We start from the raw sequence: 17,792 nt of genomic DNA, 5'->3' as shown, positions 1-17,792 counted from the left end.
CGATACAAAACACACAAATCAGACTTGAATTATGATATTTACTGTAAGTAGACATGTAAGTTCACATTTAGATGATATTTAGAAAATCTTAATATTTGTTCGAGTGCTAAACAGTGGAAAATTAGTAGTTTAGATTTTCCGTCTTCCTTCTCAAAATGGCATGAAATGCTGTCATTTTAAATATGTTGCCTAAAATCGTTGGGAAAGAACGAAATCTGGAAGACATAATGATTTTGCTGAGATTTGCAAGCGCGAAAATGAATTCCAAACAATCACGGCTTTCATCTGTCCTTGTTTGTCAACAGCTTTAATGAGGAAGAGTACAAAGTATAGCACATTTTCTGTGTAAACAAATCCATGTGTATTCAAACCCTTTCATGACCCTCAGCGCGCCAATAAGCCACATGTATACACTGCTGGTAAAGGGAGGAAACTGCTCAGCAGAGCCCTTCATTCAATCAGAGTTTCATTCAATCCCTTGTTCTCAGACACACCCCCACATGGGAATCCATAAAGTATCTTGAGCAGACACAAGGAAGTTGGTCCTCAGCCAGCAGGTTGCTGAGCAGCCTTCACACACACAAAATGACTCTGAAGTGTGCTAGGGAAGGAAGTACCACTCCAGAGAGTCATAGGAAACCATAACTGGGGCATTATCGTGTGTTCGGCACACACTCATGACATTCATAACAATAAAAAATATATGTGTTGATGGTGAATTCATTTGTATTAGAAAACTCTGACAACTCTTTGTTAAAGTTTCAAAATGTCACATTTCATTTTCAGCTTTGAAAAAAATTATATTATAAAAAACCTATATATAACTAATATATTTTTGTACTCTCTCTCTCTCTACACACACACGCTATATATATATATATATATATATATATATATATATATATATATATATATATATATATATAGTCATAGGACTTTTACAAACACATTGTATTGCCTACTTTTTGAAAGTTTTGAAACTTCCAAGAATTTCATGTAGCATACAGTGTATATATAATTTCTAAAGTTAATTCAATACTATTTTATACATTTGTACATTCAGATCAGCAAAAAAAAAAAAAAAGTTCTAAATTTTACAAGAATTTGTGTCCCTCTCAACTTTATTTATTTTAATTTATTTTGTCAAAAGATCATGAAATTGTAGGCCGAAATAGAAGGAACTTTAGGAAAACAACTGAATAAAGAAAAAAATTAATATATATCCTGTACAGCAACACTATTTTTAAGTTAAATAGACACACACAGCCTAGTTCCTGTGACACTGAAAATATATAAACTTCTTTTTTCACCCCAAATGATGTCTAAAGCAAATATAGTCTCAAGCTCGCACACACTCAGACCCTGTAAAGCAGAAACAGATTTCACATAGCCAACTCCATTCCCTGTCTGCCTCCTGTTTTTACACTGCGGATTCGACCAAAATATGGACTGGACTTTCAACTGACATCAATAACGCATTTGCACTTTAGGTTCTAACGACATCGTGTATTAACAAAGTACGGTGTTTGCACTAATTACAAGAATATTATAATCTTCACATTCTTTTTTTGCTATCTATAAATGTATATCGCAGCAAATATAGTCATATTTAAATGATACTAAGTCATCTGACTGACACAAGCGTTTTTATAGTGCAATATAATGATCGTAATCCATCCCGCGTTTTCCAATTTCCTCAAACCGAGTGCGCTAAGAGGCGAATCACTACTTTCTGGTTCCCGAAATACTTCCGTGCCTCACTCAAGTATGTGCTAAGGTGAATGTTGTGGAGAATTAGTCCTGCGGGATACTGTGGCACTTTCATAAATACGCTTAAATTACTAGATCATATTTAATTGATATAAGCAAGAAAAACATTACCAAAAAGTCAAGTTCAACAAACACCGAGCACTATCTAACATAGTTACCATGTCTCCCTCTCGTGTACAATGCATTCCTGTGTTCTTCCGCGGGTGAGAAGGCCTTTTCAAGGTCCAGACTGCACATGATGGGAAAGGTGATCCGGTTTGATCAAGATTCTCTGCCACAAGTTAGCAAAATACGCACCATGTATCACGAGAGCAGCTGAAAAAACCTGTGCACACGAATAAACAAAACCATTTCTATTATTTTACGAGTGTGTAGCAAATGATGAATACTAGCAGCGTTAATTGATTTCCAAGCAAATTGTTGAGCATTTCACACATGTAAGCACGTCAGTAACTGGTTAGACAGTTAAGTGTGTCTAATCTGTCTTAGACAGTTTTAATTCGGTCTCAAAATAAAATTTCAGGCGACTGCAGTTTCTTAAAATTCAATGACAACGAAAAAAAGCTGACTATTATATTGTGTGTGCAAGTAGCCGTTAAGACAGTGACCTCTAGTGGTGCTACTCTCTATTGCACTCACACTCTGATCAGCGCATAGAAGGAAGTTCAGTAATTTATTTACGCATCGTCTTTCAAACTGTTATTTAAAAAAATAAAATGTAGGTCTTCAAAACCCAGAACAGTTATTCTCAGTTTCCTTCTATCACTGCAACTCAAGCTGAAATAATGGAGTTTTGTTTTGTACTGTGGACAAACAGTAATTTGCTTAGATACACATGTACAAACAGAAACAAAATATTTTTTTTGTAACAAAATAAGCTTTATAGTGAATTATTTACCTTTTGAAATCACATCTGATAAAATTAATTGTCTAATCGCTTGTGTAGAAAACATTTTGCACTGCATGAATCTAAAACAACTCTATGTTTTTACAATTTTATCCTTGACACTGTAAAATTTAAATTTTAGTGCTGTCAAATGATTAATCGCGATTAATCACATCCAAAATTAAAGTTTTTGTTTACATGATATATGTATGTGTGCTGTGTAGATTTTATATATATAAATATATATATATATATATATATATATATATATATATATATATATATATATATATATATATATATATATATATATATATATATATACACACACACATGGATTTATATATTTCAGAAAAAATAGGTTGTTAATGTAGGAAATAAATTTATTTATTATATAAATTATATGAAAATAAGTATAAACATATTATCAATATTATCAAAGTATACACTGTATTTGTGTGTATTTATATATTCAAATAAATATACACAGAACACACATATTCTGCAAACAAAAACTTTTATTTTGTATGCGATTAATCGGATAAATCATTTGACAGCACTAGAATAAAAAAAAAACATTTGAACTGTTCTGAGAATGTAAATTCAATGTGTCGAATAAAAAACATGTTTTATTTTATTTGCTCATTTGTTGTATTTCAACATCAGTGTGTCATCTTTTTTTAATCAATATAAAACAGTTATAACTCCATAACTTCATCCTTCACAATTTTCCCAGTGGCCTCCATGTATTTCTCCTGTACACTGAGAGTTCTGAGATAAATGGTTAAGGACAGAAATTATTAGAATAATGTTAACATATCGACAGCAAATAACAACAACAAAAAACTATACAGTATGATAAGAATACGTGCTTCAAAGAAAAGTCTTCTTCAACAGTAGCAGACATCCCGGCCTCATGGATTCCATGTGCTGCATTAATGTATGAAGAAAAAAAAATCACCTAAAAAACATGATCATTTGTAACCCCTGGGTTTAGTGCGAATTCTGTGAAATAATTACCTCCATGGAAAATGCACAAATGACTTGCAGTTTCGTATCTTTATTGCTCTATTATTTAATAACATTTTTTGTATGTGTGTTTTAATGTCAAGTGTTAAATTGTTGCATTTCTTTTAATGCGGCTAATTAGATAGCTCCTACAGAATGTCGGTGTATAAACATTTGCAATGACAATAAAAACCAAACCTAACCTAATAAGGTGTGTTGACAATTTTCATTTTGTGAACTATGTCTTTAAGAGACATTGAAGAATAAAAAGGAGCTTTAATAAAAGATTTCATTATTTAATTGTCGAATATTTGTAAGTTTTTATCATTATACTTAAATGTAATTTAAGTATTCAAATAAAATATACTATACTAATATATTAATATACTATAATAATGTATAAAATGTTTAATGATTAAACACTATATTCAATGCATACATAATTAGAAGGTTAGAATGAGATCACGTTCAGATTTCCTCATTTACTGTATGCTGTCAATAAAAAGGCCAACATTCATCATTATCCATTTTTATTTTACAATACAAAACATCTAAAAATCAAATATGAATGTACTGTGAGAGAACAGAAAATATCTAAAGTAAGACACCATCTTTTTCAATATGCAATATTCAAATGAATCTCAGATTTTTCTACATAACCATGAGGATGATAATCTGGTGCAAAAAATCTGGTTCAGCTAACCAGGACCCAGTATGTGTCTAATCGCACAGAATACAAACTAAAACAGAAGCGCTCACATCAAATACATCCAGGATATTTACAGTAACCAAATCTGGACATTATATTCACTACTTCAAGAGTATCCAAAATATATGCTTTTTGAAGATTAAGTTCTGGCATTGAGCACTTGCTTTGAAGGACAACACTGTACACAGTTTGATGGGATACAAAAGCTATCCACCTGAGAATAGTCATACAGACAACTGGGCAGGCTAAAGCAAGATTCTTTCATTGTCCAAAAGGAAATTCTGAATTAAAGTCATGCTGGTTCTGATCCTACGGATGAGATGCTTTCGAAGAGTCCAGCACACAACAGGTAACTGTGGTAAACTCTGAGGCTAGAACTACTCATCCAGGCCTTCATCCTCTTCTTCCTCCTTCTTTGCGTCAACCTCGGTTGTGTCGGAGAACTCATGAAGGAGCACATACTCTCTGCTGCTGAAGCCAAACTTCAGCACGTCCTTCTCTTTGAGCTCGTAGTAGCGTTGAGCTTCTATACGCTGATTGTTCAGATAGGTTCCATTCCCAGAACCCAGATCGATGATGTACGGCTTCACCCTCCGGCCCGTAGTGCCATCAGCCCGTGTGAACTCCACTAATCTGGAGATGAGAAAAGTCGAAGGAAACAGTTCAATCACAATGAGAAGGAATTAACACTTGAATTCAACAATATCCCTTTACATTTCTTTTTTAAGTTGCAATGTTGCAAAATACAGTGATGTACATTGACTTTCATATTATGGAGAAGAAAAAAAATATTAGTCAATGGATACCATCAATTGTTTGGTTGCCAACATTCCTCAAAATATCTTCTTTTGTGCTCAACAGAAGAAACCACGTCATTCAGATTTGGAATGACATGAGGGAGAATAAATAATGACAGAATTTTCGAATTCTGGTCAAATAACTATCTCTTTAACCATTTAATAAATCTATTTTCTTGTTGTTCTGACCTGTACTGAAAAACAGCATGCTGTTTGGAACAAGAAGGGTGGTCGATAGGAATGTCTGCAATCTTCCTCTGTCTTCCAAGTAGATATGCACTCTGTCTGTGGATGTACATGACTGGAAGTGGCTCATCATTCTTGAACGGGTACAAACGCCATCTTCGTTTAGGTATTCGGGCCTCGGGAGGCTCATTATACTTGATCACCTCCCCCCTGAACGTATTGGTATCTTCCACCAAGGCGCCTGATAGTTCAAAGTTGGGCTTTTCCTTCTCCACTGCAGGTGCAGAATCATCAGCCTGTTTACTGCCGAACTCTTGTGCCTCATCACCACTTCCACTCTGAGCCTCTCGTCTGAGCCGATTCTCCTGCCGCTGTTCATTATGCCGCTCCCTCTCAGCCTGCTGTTGCTGCTGTATGTGGGCATCCCGGTCTCTTCCCCGATTCCTGTCCTGTTCTCGGTCTCGCTCTCTTTGCCGAGGCCTCTCTCCCTCCCTTTTCATCCTGCGATCATGCGAGTCATCCCTTCTCTCTCGATGCCTATGACTTTCGGAGCCTCTGTGATCATCTTGCTCCTGTAATGAAAGCAAAATCTCCATTATTTGAAACACATTTTTAGTTGCTCTCAATAATAATAATCATAATAATGATTATATTTTAAAAACTATTACATCGTAATAAATTCACATTTGATATAAATGTAATATATAATGCTTTAAAATTATATATATTCTAAACTATTTAAAATGTGTAAATATATACATTAAAAATTATACATTTTACATACACTTATAAATATATTTCTTAAACGTGCATGTGTTTGTATTTATATATGCATAATAAATACACACATTACACACATATGTAAATACAAACTTTTATTTTGGATGCAATTAAATGAAATAAATCATTTAACAATCCTTTATTCATAAACATATATATATATATATGTTTATACATTACAAATTTATACAATAACATTTTGTTAACAACAATAAATATTGCTTAATATAATAAAATCACATATATGTAGGGACAAACACACACACACACACACACATTATATATATATATATATATATATATATATATTAGGGGTGTAACGGTTCACAAAATTCACGGTTCGGTTCGATACGATACACTGATGTCACGGTTCGGTTCGGTTCGGTTCGATACGTTTTAGATACAGCAAAATGTAAAAACATCTCAACTTTTCAGAATGCCGCAAGCACACCGCGGGTCATGTGACAAGAACCAACCAATCAGCTTCATCCTTTCCCGTAACAACGTTGAGAGCTCAGCCAAGATGAAGGAACAGCTGATCATAGTTGTATATGGATTGCAATTTTGAAATAAATTCAGTAGCAGAGCTACTGCAAGCGATTTTTAGAGCTGCAAATCCATTTATCCTTCGCTGAAATTTAGGCACGATATGTGAACGGCCCCTAAGGCGCTCGCTCACTCAGCACGCGCTGAAGGCTCGTTGCAAAATGTCTAATGCATTTAACAGACCAGAAATATAAGATCCTAAAATAACCAACAGGTCTGGTGTTTGGGTTGGATTCCCTGTAAGCTATAGTGTCTAAATGCTGCAGGGATAGTTTGCTGCGTGCATGTTTCTCCTTTTTTTCGTCTTTTCCCAGATAGTACTGACGCATATATCCCAGATATCCCCGCTGTTTTTTTTTTTTTTTTTTTTTTTGTAATCCCTCTGGTGTACCCTGTCATGTTGCAGATGCGACATACCGTTGTTTTTTTATCCACCACTCTCTTGCCATCACCATTATAGCTTAAAGGGAATCCAAAGTGCACCCAAACACCAGACCTGTTGGTTATTGGAGGATCTTCTCATTTCTAGTCTGTTAAACGCATTGGCTATTTTGCAACGAGCCTTCAGCGCGTACTGAGTGAGCGAGCGCCTGCTGAGTAGCCTAACATAAACATATAAGATGGTGTTTTTTTCTTCTTCGGGAGTGTCAGGGGCGTTGCCTGTTACGTTGTTTGGGTTATTGGGCTACCTTGTTGAACGCATGTCATTATATTTCTTTCTCTCTCTTTTTTTTTTTTTTTCAAATATAATTAATTACTCCAACGAACCGTTCGGTATACATAATGCGTACCGCGTACCGAACCGAAAGCGTCGTACCGAACGGTTCAATACGAATACGCGTATCGTTACACCCCTAATATATATATATATATATTTATATATATATATATAAGCAGTAACAATAACAACAACATTAATGTTTTAAATTAATATTAAATAAGATATTGTAGCCTGATACAAATTAAAAGGTCAAATTATGTTTAATTGCATATTTCTCCATAAGAATTTGTGCCAGAGCCCTCTATGCTCTCTAACTCTGACAGCTTTTCGTCGATTTATGATAATGCCTAGTTTGTTCGCTGATATGTATAGATTAACTCACCCGCTTTAACCTCACGTCAGTGCTGCGCTGCGGGCTTCTACTCCTCCGAGCTCGAGGTGACCTCTCCTGCTGTCTGCCCGAGGAACGCGCGCTCTTCGCGGGCGACCTGGCCTTTCTTCTGTCAGGTGATCTACAAATACAGTTCACGAAGCATCTTGTAGGAAACTTATGACTACAAAACTACAATGTGGTTAACTGAACATCCAGTTAAAACGCGCATTCTTGTTTATTCGGCTGAGGTGTCATGAAGATAAACACATCTGTCAGGCTGTGTGTGGGGTGTAAGGCGCTCACCTGCTGTCTCGTCGTCTCGGGGGAGGGCTGCTGCTGCCTCGGCTGGAGCCTGAACTGGATCGGCGGAGCCGCGGAGGCCGCGTGGGACTTACTTTTTCTTGCTTAATTTTTGTCTTTACATCCCGGACAGGAGATTCTCTGTGTCGTCTCCTGTTGTCCATTACGAACTGAGCTTGCCTATTAGCTTCGTAAAACGTAAAAGTCGTTCATACCAAAGGGGAGTAAGAAAACAGATTCAAACCGCGTTTACGAAACTTCCATGAACACTTCCGGTTCGAAGCTTGTTCGCTGAAAAAATGTGTCCCTCCTTCTTTGAAAAAGCAATTTAGTTCCGCTTTCTTCAGAGCTTTAACGTACAATTTTTTTTTTTTTAGATTTTTAAATAAATTAAACAAGATAAATATTAACAATATAAACTGAAAAACATACTACACATTTTAACTTAAATAAATTAAATTATGTAAATAGCTCAATAAAATGAATACATTTAATTTAATTTAATTTAAATTTAGTTTAAAAAAGGAAAAAAATTAAATTAAAATGTGTCAGAGCATATACAGTGCTGTTCAGAAGTCTGGGATCAGTAGGGTTTCTGATGTATTTAAAGAAGTCTGTTCTGTTCATCATGGTTGCATTTGGTGATAACAGTAATATTGTAAAATATCAATACCATTTAAAATCAGATATAATTTATTTATGCGGTGCAAAGCAGGACTTTCATCAGACATTCGTTTTATTCATCAACAAATCCTTAAATTATCACATGAAGGAAAAGTGTTTCCACCATTGATAATAAATTGACATAATAGAATGATTTCTGAAAGATCATGTAACACTGAAGACTGGAAATTCAGCTTTGGTCACAGCAATACGTTATATTTTAAAGTATATTAAAATAGAACAACATTATTTTAAATTTCAATAATACTTCACAATATTACTACTAGTTTTTCTGATGAAATTAATGCAGCCATGATGAGTAGAAGAAACTACTTAAAAAAAACCCATTACAAATCGTACTGATACCTAACTTTTGAACAGCACTGTACAACTTAATGTTAACGTACTTGTTAGTTGCTTTAACATTTAGTGCCACTCTATATGGCTCTGGTGCCACCCAGTGGCTAACTTAGTTCTGTCTAGTGCTTTAGAACCTAAACATTAGAAAAATAAACAATACAATATATTTGTATGTAAATTATTTTTAAACACTTAAAAAAAAACCTTAATTATTATTGTTTCCCCCACTGGTTTCCCCCCGTTATTTTGACGACTCTGCTTGATGGGAACGAGCAGCAGTTGTCATAGCAACTGGAAACAACAAAACGAAACTTTTGCAGCGTGACGAAATTGCTCGAAGTCTATCAAAGCATACAAAAACATAGAATTTGAAACATTTGTTTAAATTTTCTTGACACCTCCACATTGTAGCCATGATTCTCCCGACTGACTCCTTGCTGAAGTATGATAATCCGGTGCTGGTGAGCAAGAATACAGAGAGGAAGTCTCCAAGGGTAAGTACAGTTCTTGGATGCAACGACTAAAAACTAACCTGTAACCACCGTAAAGTACACCTTGTTGTTGTAATGAAGCCTGATCGTTAGTTTTTCTTATCTCCTTTCACATTTTACTCAGAGTCGCCCTTTGAAAGTGAGTCCCCAACAGATGGTAGAGAGCGGGCCAGTGCCACCTCCACCCAAACCCAAGAGCCCCACAGCGGAGGCCAGCAAACAGCAAACCGAAGAGATCCTGAATGCCATTCTACCACCAAGGTCAAATAAACGAAGAGGTTTATTACTGTATTTATTATAACATTTCTTTAAACTGGCTGATGATACTGTGTAGCTGCATATGTGTTTAATCACGTCACACACTGCCTTTAAAAAGTTTGGAATCAGTAAGATTTTTGACAAATAAACATTTCTAAAATATATGCTGTTCTCAACGCTGGCTTCCACACAAATATTAAGCAATGTAAAAAAAAAAAAAAAGTTTATCGACCACCAAATCAGGCTATAAGAATGATTTCTGAAGGATCATATGACAATTAAGACTGGAGTAATGACTGCTAAAATTCAGCTTTGCCATTACAGGAATACATTTTAAAATATATTAAACTATAAAACTGTGTGTGTTTGCTCTTGATGCCTTGACCCCAGCATTTCATGTGAAGTTTACTCAAATTCTTGAATCAATTTTGCTTGACAATCCTCATAAGGCTGTGCTTCTTTTGGTTGGTTGTGCATCTTTTTCTTCCTAACCTTAACCTTTAACCTTAGGTTAAAAATCTTTTAACAGACCCCAAACTTTACAACAGTATTAAAGAAATCTTAAAAATGGTTGTTGCAGGGAATGGACGGAGGAGAACCAGTTGTGGGTGCAGCCGGTGTCCAGCACTCCATGTACACGCATGGATGTCATTCATTTGCAAGAACAACTGGACAGAAGCCTGCAGGCAAGGCAGGCCAGAGAGACGGGTATCTGCCCTGTGCGCAGAGAGCTCTACTCTCAGTGCTTCGGTAAAAATAGACATATATTGCAAATTAAGGCTCATATTAATAGCTCTTGAGTTTTACATAGCATTGCCTCTTTCAAATCTCTTAGATGAGTTAATCAGACAGGTCACCATTAACTGCGCTGAGCGGGGTCTCCTGCTGTTGCAAGTAAGAGATGAGATTCGCATGACCATCGCTGCCTATCAAACACTGTATGAGAGCAGTGTGGCCTTTGGCATGAGGAAAGCACTTCAAGCAGAGCATGGGATGGCTGACATGGAGAACAAGGTAAATTATTACTGAAAGCATTATTCCAACTTTTTCTTACATTATTATACTTATATTTTAAAATAATTCAAAAATTATAAATACATATTTTTTATTATTCATATATACATATAAAAAAAGATATACGTAAGTGTAACAAAACTTAAGGCAAGACACTGCAGGTGAATAGGGCAAAAAAAAACAACTAATAGTTATCACCTTACTTACCCAGTTGATTGATTACATTGATTATTGCAAACATTTTTTGTATTACAAGTTTTCAAAAATGTTATGTTTAAATATGCAAATGAGGCATTATTTAATGAAATATGTGCTAATTTGCATAAATGTATAGTACAAAAATCTGAACACTAGATGAAGTCAGTTTCAAATTTTTTGTTAACTTTTTTTTGACATATTAGAGTCAAATGTTTTTACAGAGGGAATTCTGGTTATCTTTTTTGTCACTCCATAATTCAGAAAATACTTGTTTGAACAGCCAGAAAACAATATATTTTCACAATTTTGGGGGGAATAAAATGTTGTATACAATCAAGGAAAATATATATGAACAAATCCCTCTGTAAAAACCTTCAGAATATAGACAGGAATAAAAATGTCAAGTTTGGTGTGTGTAAGTGCTACTGAAGTGGAGATTCATGGCTCAGTGTTGAAGAAAAAACTCATTTTGAGAAAACGGCCTTTAAAAATATGTATTGTAATTTAAATCTATTGACACAAACAGATAAAGTGCTATAAAAGAAACACTTAACATTGTCCTTTGGATGTTTTCCTTCCACTAGTTTGAAAAAGCACTTTATGAAAAACCAAAAAGCCCAAAATGTCAAAATTGACAGGTGCTTGAAAAACAGTGTTTTTGCCTGCAGTGTCTCACCTTAACTGTAAATAATATATTTTCTAAACAACAAAGTTGCTTATTAAAACTACAAAGGAAGCTACAAAACTAAACATATACAGTGACACAATTAAAAAAACTTGTATCTTACCCTATATTTTCTATTAAATAAACATATTATACTATATGTAAATAATGTTATATCAACTTGTGAGCTTAAGAGAAGTTTATGTGATTAACGTCATCTTGTAACAGAAAACAAAAACTATTACATATACACACAAAATATATTTTGAACTTATAATGAAAGTCAGTGGTGTCCAACACAACATTAGATCCCATTGACTTTGATTGAATGAAAAAATAAAATAAAAATGTAAAAATATCTTTCATGTACTGCAGAAGAAAGCAAGTTATTAGCTTTAAAGTCGACAACCAAACATTAAATGTCCATTTTCTGCTCGCTGAGATACAAACTCTTGATAGATTTTAGAGTTAGAGAGTGAGAAGCGAGATTTGGAGAGGTTGTTGAACGAGCAGAAGGCTAAATGTGAGGCCATTGAGAGGCGGGAAGCCGAACGGCGGGAAATTGAGGAAAAGAAGCATGCCGAAGAGGTCCAGTTCCTCAAACGAACTAATCAACAACTCAAGGTAAAGCAGGGATCATCATAATCATGATTTCTCACATTATTTTTAAGACTCATGTGCTTCCATTTATTTTTATTTATTTTTTAGGCACAGCTGGAGGGCATAATTACCCTGAGGAGTAAGGCTTAAATATTATTAGAATAATAAAACACTGAACACTGTTTCAATGAATAAAACATTTATTAAAGCATCTGTTCTGAGTATTTTTTCCCCCGCCAAATTAAAGAAAAAGAACATATGTAGATACACAGAAACATGATCCACATTTCAACACTGCAGAATCAGCACATTGACTTAAGTTAAAAGGCTTTGAAAATGCACAGTACTGAAATGAATTAGTTTTAGTCATAATGTTCAGGATGATGGCTGGTGCCACAGTAAGTGCATCGGAGAGACTGTATCACAGATAAACTCAGCCTTCACTTTTTCACAAATCACCGTGATTCCACACCAGACGCTCTAACCTAGCCACCAAATTGACCTTGGAAACGGATTGATGTGACTGGGTCTCTGGTCAGGTATTATCGCTTAGCTCATTTGGCTTTATTGCCAAGTTCAACAGAGAGAAGTAGGTAAGTTTGGTCCCAAATTTATGCGAGATGTCTCGACTGAGTAATCAAGATGACTGAGCTGGGAGAACAGTGCATACCTCTTTAGATGTGAGGTTTGTAGGCGGTTTAGGCTCCTCATCTTCCAGAGCTTTCCTCTTTTTACCCACATTCACAGCTGGAAAACCAAAAACAGGGTGGGTGTCATTACTTATTTGAATCTTAACACCCCTAATCATTGACACATCTCTGAAAAGATTCTATGAACTTATTTAAGCCTATGTTAAATATTTTTTATAATGCTGTCAATGTCAACATTTAATTTAATTTAAGTTATCTCGTCCTTTGTGGTCAGAGCTTATACTGTTACTGGACAAGCTTTGTCTGCTCTGCACTCCATGGCTTTCCTGCAGATATTCAGGCCACAAGGGTGGTCCCAACCTGGAGCATGCAGGAACTGTGTTCAGTGACTGACTATGCCCTCTGGGTTACGAAGGTCATGTTGCAGGCTCTTGGGAGGACGATGTGCACATTAGTGGACCAGGAGTGCCACCTATTGCTCAATCTGGCAGAGAAGCGGAATGCTGAGAAAATGCATTCTCTCAACGCCCCTATTTCTCAGGTTGGACTCTTTGGTGACACTGTTGAAGAATTTGCACTGCAATCCTCCACAGTCAAAAACAAACAGAGGCTATTAAATACTTGCCTCAAACTCACCCAGAAACTCTTACTAGAGAACACGTGCGGTTGAAGGAACGAGTGGTCCCTGGGAATTCATCCGGCAGAACTACCCCTTCAACCCCCCAAGCAGTAGCCTCTGTCTGTTCGTCACCAGGGACAACCCCCTGCTAGGACTGCTGAGGCAATGCAACATTCTGAGTTGGCAGTCAAGTCTGAACAGAGTCCAGTCAATTTTGCTCAGTCAGTCCTTACCCACGAAAGGCTTCGTACCGAACCTGAGAAGGGCGACCTAGTGAGGAGCGACCAGCTTAGCTCCACTTCTGCTGGGAGGACTGGAGGTGGATTCTTCTGGGCTCTGGTTGTCTGCCACATGGCAGAGCAGTCACCAGATAGTCATTAAAAGAGCTATTTCCTCCTCCCCTATTCACACTCTCTGCATTTCTGGCCCTTCCATTTGCGACAGCCAGGTGATAAAGTCTTGCATCAGAGCCAGTCTGAATGCAAAGTCTCTGCCTCCTCATATCCTGATGCAACAGGTCAGAACAAAACAGGTGAGCAAATGACAAACTGGTCTATTTATATCTGTGATGTCTGGGGCGTGGTCAGTATGCAAATTTCATCGACCTTTTCATAAATGATATCAGAGGTGTCTGGGCTCTCAAGTGGGACCCCTAGTGTTGGAACTTTGACACACATCTCCGTTCCCTCCATCAGGGAATGAGGGTTACCATATGTAACCGAGACATTAGCTGGTTGTACCTTTCTGTTGCACATTCTTTGCACCATTCAGCTTTGGTATTGTTTCACTGAACACCTTCTCAGAAAGGCCTTTAGGAATTCTGTAAAAGATCAAGAAAACATTATAATATCAAGAGATAAAAGCTAAACAGTGAAAAATCAGTTAAACAGACCACTGCTACAGGGTAAGAGTTAAAGGGATATATGAATGATTTTCATTTTTGGGTGAACTATCCCCATAATCTCACAGAACCTTCTCATTACCCTTAACTTAAATCATAACTTTATTGATTATAATTTAAAGTAATTCTGTGTTGGTAGCTTATGTTTTGTATTGCTTTGTCTATTATTGATCTTGCAGTCTATGCTTTAAAGTTTCCTTGAGTGTCTTGAAAGGTGCCTATATAACAAATGTACTATTATTATTATAACTAATATCAGCTTAAACAAACCGTATGGCAGAGAAGTGCTTTTACTTGGTACGATCAAGAAAATGTTTTAATTTGGCAATCTTCTCATCCATGTCTTCATTCACTTAATATGCGCTCCTCTTCTCTGCTTTGGTTGGGGAGCCGGAAACAGAGGATTCTTCTTCCTGTTGTTCTCCAGTCTGCTCTTCCACTTTTTCCTCATCCTCCTCATTTTCCATTTCTTGCTCATCTTCTGACCAGGAGGGATCCAGTATGTCAGGTAACTCAACAGGCACAAGGTCCTCCTCGCTGAACTCCGGAGCGACGTTTATTTTGCCAATGTTCTGCTTGATGTGGCTGAAGATATTCTGCATCTCCTCCTTTTTCTGTCTCAGCAGCTTTTGATCTTCCAGCTGGCTAGATGAGGTCCCCTCCGAATCCTGAACTTCAAGTCTGTTTCCCAACTCCAACTTCTTGGTCTCCATCTCAGGCATTTCCAGCATCGGTTGTACTTTGTTCTGAGTAGAAAGATCAAGTGTCCCTTTAAGACTATAAATGTTTAAAAGTGCATTAGGGTCTGCCAGTATAAAGACAGGCAAAATTAAAGTTATTTTGTTGGCCACAGTGACTTAAAAGAGGATTTGTACCAAGTAATTCAATATCAGTTAAAGAAGTTACATAGAAAGAATGTCTTCAGAGGTCTTTAAAATAAACAAAGCTCTAATTTTAGCAAAACATTCAACAGTGATGATCTTGGAAAACATTTTTTAAATTGAAATTTCCAAAGACCGAGCAATTATTTTGTCTAAAAGAAACTAAACTTTGTGGGATATTAAAAACAATGTCCATTTACCTCTTCATCCATCTCGCCTTCTGGAGGTTTCACAAAAAAGGTGATGTGTCCCCTCTGCCAATCATTCAAAACCATTTTTTTGTAAATATCTGATTCTGTACTAAATCTTAGTGGTTTTGGCATTCGAGTATTTGTAAATTGGCTATCCGAACTTAAAACTAAATGTTTTTCAACGGCTTAAAGTAAGCAAACTGTCCCGTCTCAATCGGCCACTCTAGAGGAAAGAATAAACAAATGTGGCCACAAGCACCAAGATGACAGTTCGTTTTATCAGATACTCCACAATCAGGCCAGACCTTAATCAGTTTTCCGGTGCTTTTCCAGGAAATCCTCGGCAGAGGTCCAGGACGGAATACAGTATGTCTTCTGGATGTACTCTGCTTTGGCTCTCTTCAGCACTGCTCCGATGTGATCCTCTGGATTTCAGATCTTCTCCACTTGAACCTAATGCAACAGATACAAAGTGAGCAGATAAAGCTGCTGGGATTGCCAAATGTGAATGAAATGTTGAACTTGAGTTTCAAGGTCATCATACCACTCCCTTAAGCACAATGTCATTCTCATTGTCGTCAGAGGGATAGACAATGCCAGGACAGTCAATGAGAAAAATGCGTCTCTTTAGTGTGATACACTGCCATACCTTTCAGAAAGAAAGAAAACGTTGTTTATGGCATAAAGGTTGAGCTTGAGCCATCTGACAGAATGTCGCACAGATTCATCCATTAACTCCATTTAAGAACCACAAGACCGAAAACATTCAATATAACAAACTGCATTTGAATATACGCAATTTATAATAAACTTTCGACAAGTTTAGCAAGCAGTCAATTAACTTTTAAGATTATAAAACTAAATAGATTGTTTATGAATATTGCTGCCTGGCCAAAGGCCTAAACAGTGATTCAGGCAAACGTAACATTTTTAACAAAGGAAAAACTAGATAAGGAAGCACGACAAATTTTTTAAACTATTTAAAATCAAATCAAACATATCTATCTAGCTATCGATCTATCTCATAATTAAACTAGAAAGACTGTTGTAAAAAAGAAAGAAAATAGGAGACAGAAAATGTCTACCAATTGATTAATCATTCAATCAGGGCACACATGGGAAATTTTTAAAAGATACAATTTATCATTTAAAAACATAAACACAAGATTTGTTTAGAATTTTGAATTTTAATCTGGCCTCCCGTCAGTAAATGTTTTTCATTTGCTGTGCACTTTTCACTCGCTCTCTGAAAAACCATTTCTCAGTTCCATGTTTGTATAATAAGAGGAAAAATTTGACAACATAAAGTTATTTCATGCAAAAACATGAAATACACAAAAGTAGCAGCCAAAACCAAAACGCTGAAAATTTAAGCCATCCAAAATATTGCCACGTGTCAGGAGATGGCAGGTAACCTTACACTTGCTAAAATATCTGAATCATTTAAAGTCATGTACAAGAAGAATCCCTCAATCCTCTGATGTTCATGATAGAAGACCGACTTAAAACAGTGTAATGGGTTACTATTAATAGTGTTTTTTTTGTCATTTTTGGCTCCTGGTTTTAACAGCTTTTGTCAACATTCATATACACTGCATGGAAAATAGCAGCCACGAACATCTGGTGCTAAAATTATACTTTTGTGTCCTTAGGGCGAAAAAAAATGTAATTCAGGTTTGGAATGGATTTAGAGTAAGCAAACTGATTATAGACTTTTCATTTTTGGGTAACTATGCCTTTGGGGGGGGGGGGGCATATAGAAATCCATATAGATATGTTAAAATCACATTCCTGAGATGGAAAGAAACAGCTTCTGGAGTCTTACCTTTGTCTCACCAGCAAGTGGTGCCACGTTACAGACTTTTTTGGAGCGCAGGGTTTGATATCAGAGCTCTTTCCAACATTGGGTAACCAATGAAGCCAACACTGATCTGCTTTTTGTCTGAGTGGAGCTGAGCACAAATCAATATGGACATGTCAAGACTAGGCAAAACATAATTTTGAAAAGGTAATTAAATAGAAGAAAAAACACACATACTGTCAAGTCTTCTGATTTAATGTCGGTTTCATGATATCGAGGTCAGGAAAACAAGATCATCTTGGATCAACCAATAATTTGCACACATTTCCTTCCATTATACACATTTAAAAAGGGGGCCCAAAAAATAAATACTTCATACACAACCTACAAAGGCCTCTTAAATGCCGGGATATTTTTGCACTGCT

The 17,792-nt window shown here is 36.2% G+C and overlaps 2 protein-coding genes and 1 pseudogene across 2 annotated transcripts; 1 reads left to right on the top strand and 2 right to left on the bottom strand.

Annotated features, from left to right (window-relative positions):
- Positions 1 to 4,177: 4,177 nt before the first annotated feature.
- Positions 4,178 to 8,379, bottom strand: LOC113059297 (smad nuclear-interacting protein 1-like). The gene is made up of 4 exons (XM_026227686.1): positions 8,080 to 8,379; positions 7,786 to 7,915; positions 5,360 to 5,928; positions 4,178 to 5,006 (listed from the first exon to the last, which is right to left on the bottom strand). The coding sequence occupies exons 1-4, from the start codon at positions 8,238 to 8,240 to the stop codon at positions 4,751 to 4,753; spliced, it is 1,116 nt and encodes a 371-aa protein (XP_026083471.1). The 5' UTR covers positions 8,241 to 8,379; the 3' UTR covers positions 4,178 to 4,750.
- Positions 8,380 to 9,379: 1,000 nt separating this feature from the next.
- Positions 9,380 to 12,527, top strand: LOC113059296 (axonemal dynein light intermediate polypeptide 1-like). The gene is made up of 6 exons (XM_026227685.1): positions 9,380 to 9,593; positions 9,715 to 9,851; positions 10,429 to 10,598; positions 10,684 to 10,862; positions 12,184 to 12,348; positions 12,433 to 12,527. The coding sequence occupies exons 1-6, from the start codon at positions 9,513 to 9,515 to the stop codon at positions 12,472 to 12,474; spliced, it is 774 nt and encodes a 257-aa protein (XP_026083470.1). The 5' UTR covers positions 9,380 to 9,512; the 3' UTR covers positions 12,475 to 12,527.
- Positions 12,528 to 12,595: 68 nt separating this feature from the next.
- LOC113059596 (nucleolar GTP-binding protein 2-like) lies at positions 12,596 to 17,542 on the bottom strand (annotated as a pseudogene).
- Positions 17,543 to 17,792: the final 250 nt, after the last annotated feature.

Source organism: Carassius auratus, chromosome 41 (assembly GCF_003368295.1).
Source record: "Carassius auratus strain Wakin chromosome 41, ASM336829v1, whole genome shotgun sequence".
NCBI classification, from domain to species: Eukaryota; Metazoa; Chordata; class Actinopteri; order Cypriniformes; family Cyprinidae; genus Carassius; species Carassius auratus.
The sequence above is the reverse complement of the archived record's forward strand: the minus strand, read 5'-3'. Positions and strand labels throughout refer to the sequence as shown.

Bases quoted from the DNA above. Each gene is read 5' to 3' on its own strand.
- LOC113059297 (XM_026227686.1), bottom strand. From the start codon at position 8,240: ATGGACAACAGGAGACGACACAGAGAATCTCCTGTCCGGGATGTAAAG. The intron at 7,916-8,079 runs GTGAGCGCCTTA...CTGTATTTGTAG, and splicing joins CCGAGACGACGAGACAGCAG to ATCACCTGACAGAAGAAAGG. The intron at 5,007-5,359 runs GTCAGAACAACA...TCTCATCTCCAG, and splicing joins CATGCTGTTTTTCAGTACAG to ATTAGTGGAGTTCACACGGG.
- LOC113059296 (XM_026227685.1), top strand. From the start codon at position 9,513: ATGATTCTCCCGACTGACTCCTTGCTGAAGTATGATAATCCGGTGCTG. The intron at 9,594-9,714 runs GTAAGTACAGTT...CATTTTACTCAG, and splicing joins CAGAGAGGAAGTCTCCAAGG to AGTCGCCCTTTGAAAGTGAG. The intron at 12,349-12,432 runs GTAAAGCAGGGA...TTTATTTTTTAG, and splicing joins GAACTAATCAACAACTCAAG to GCACAGCTGGAGGGCATAAT.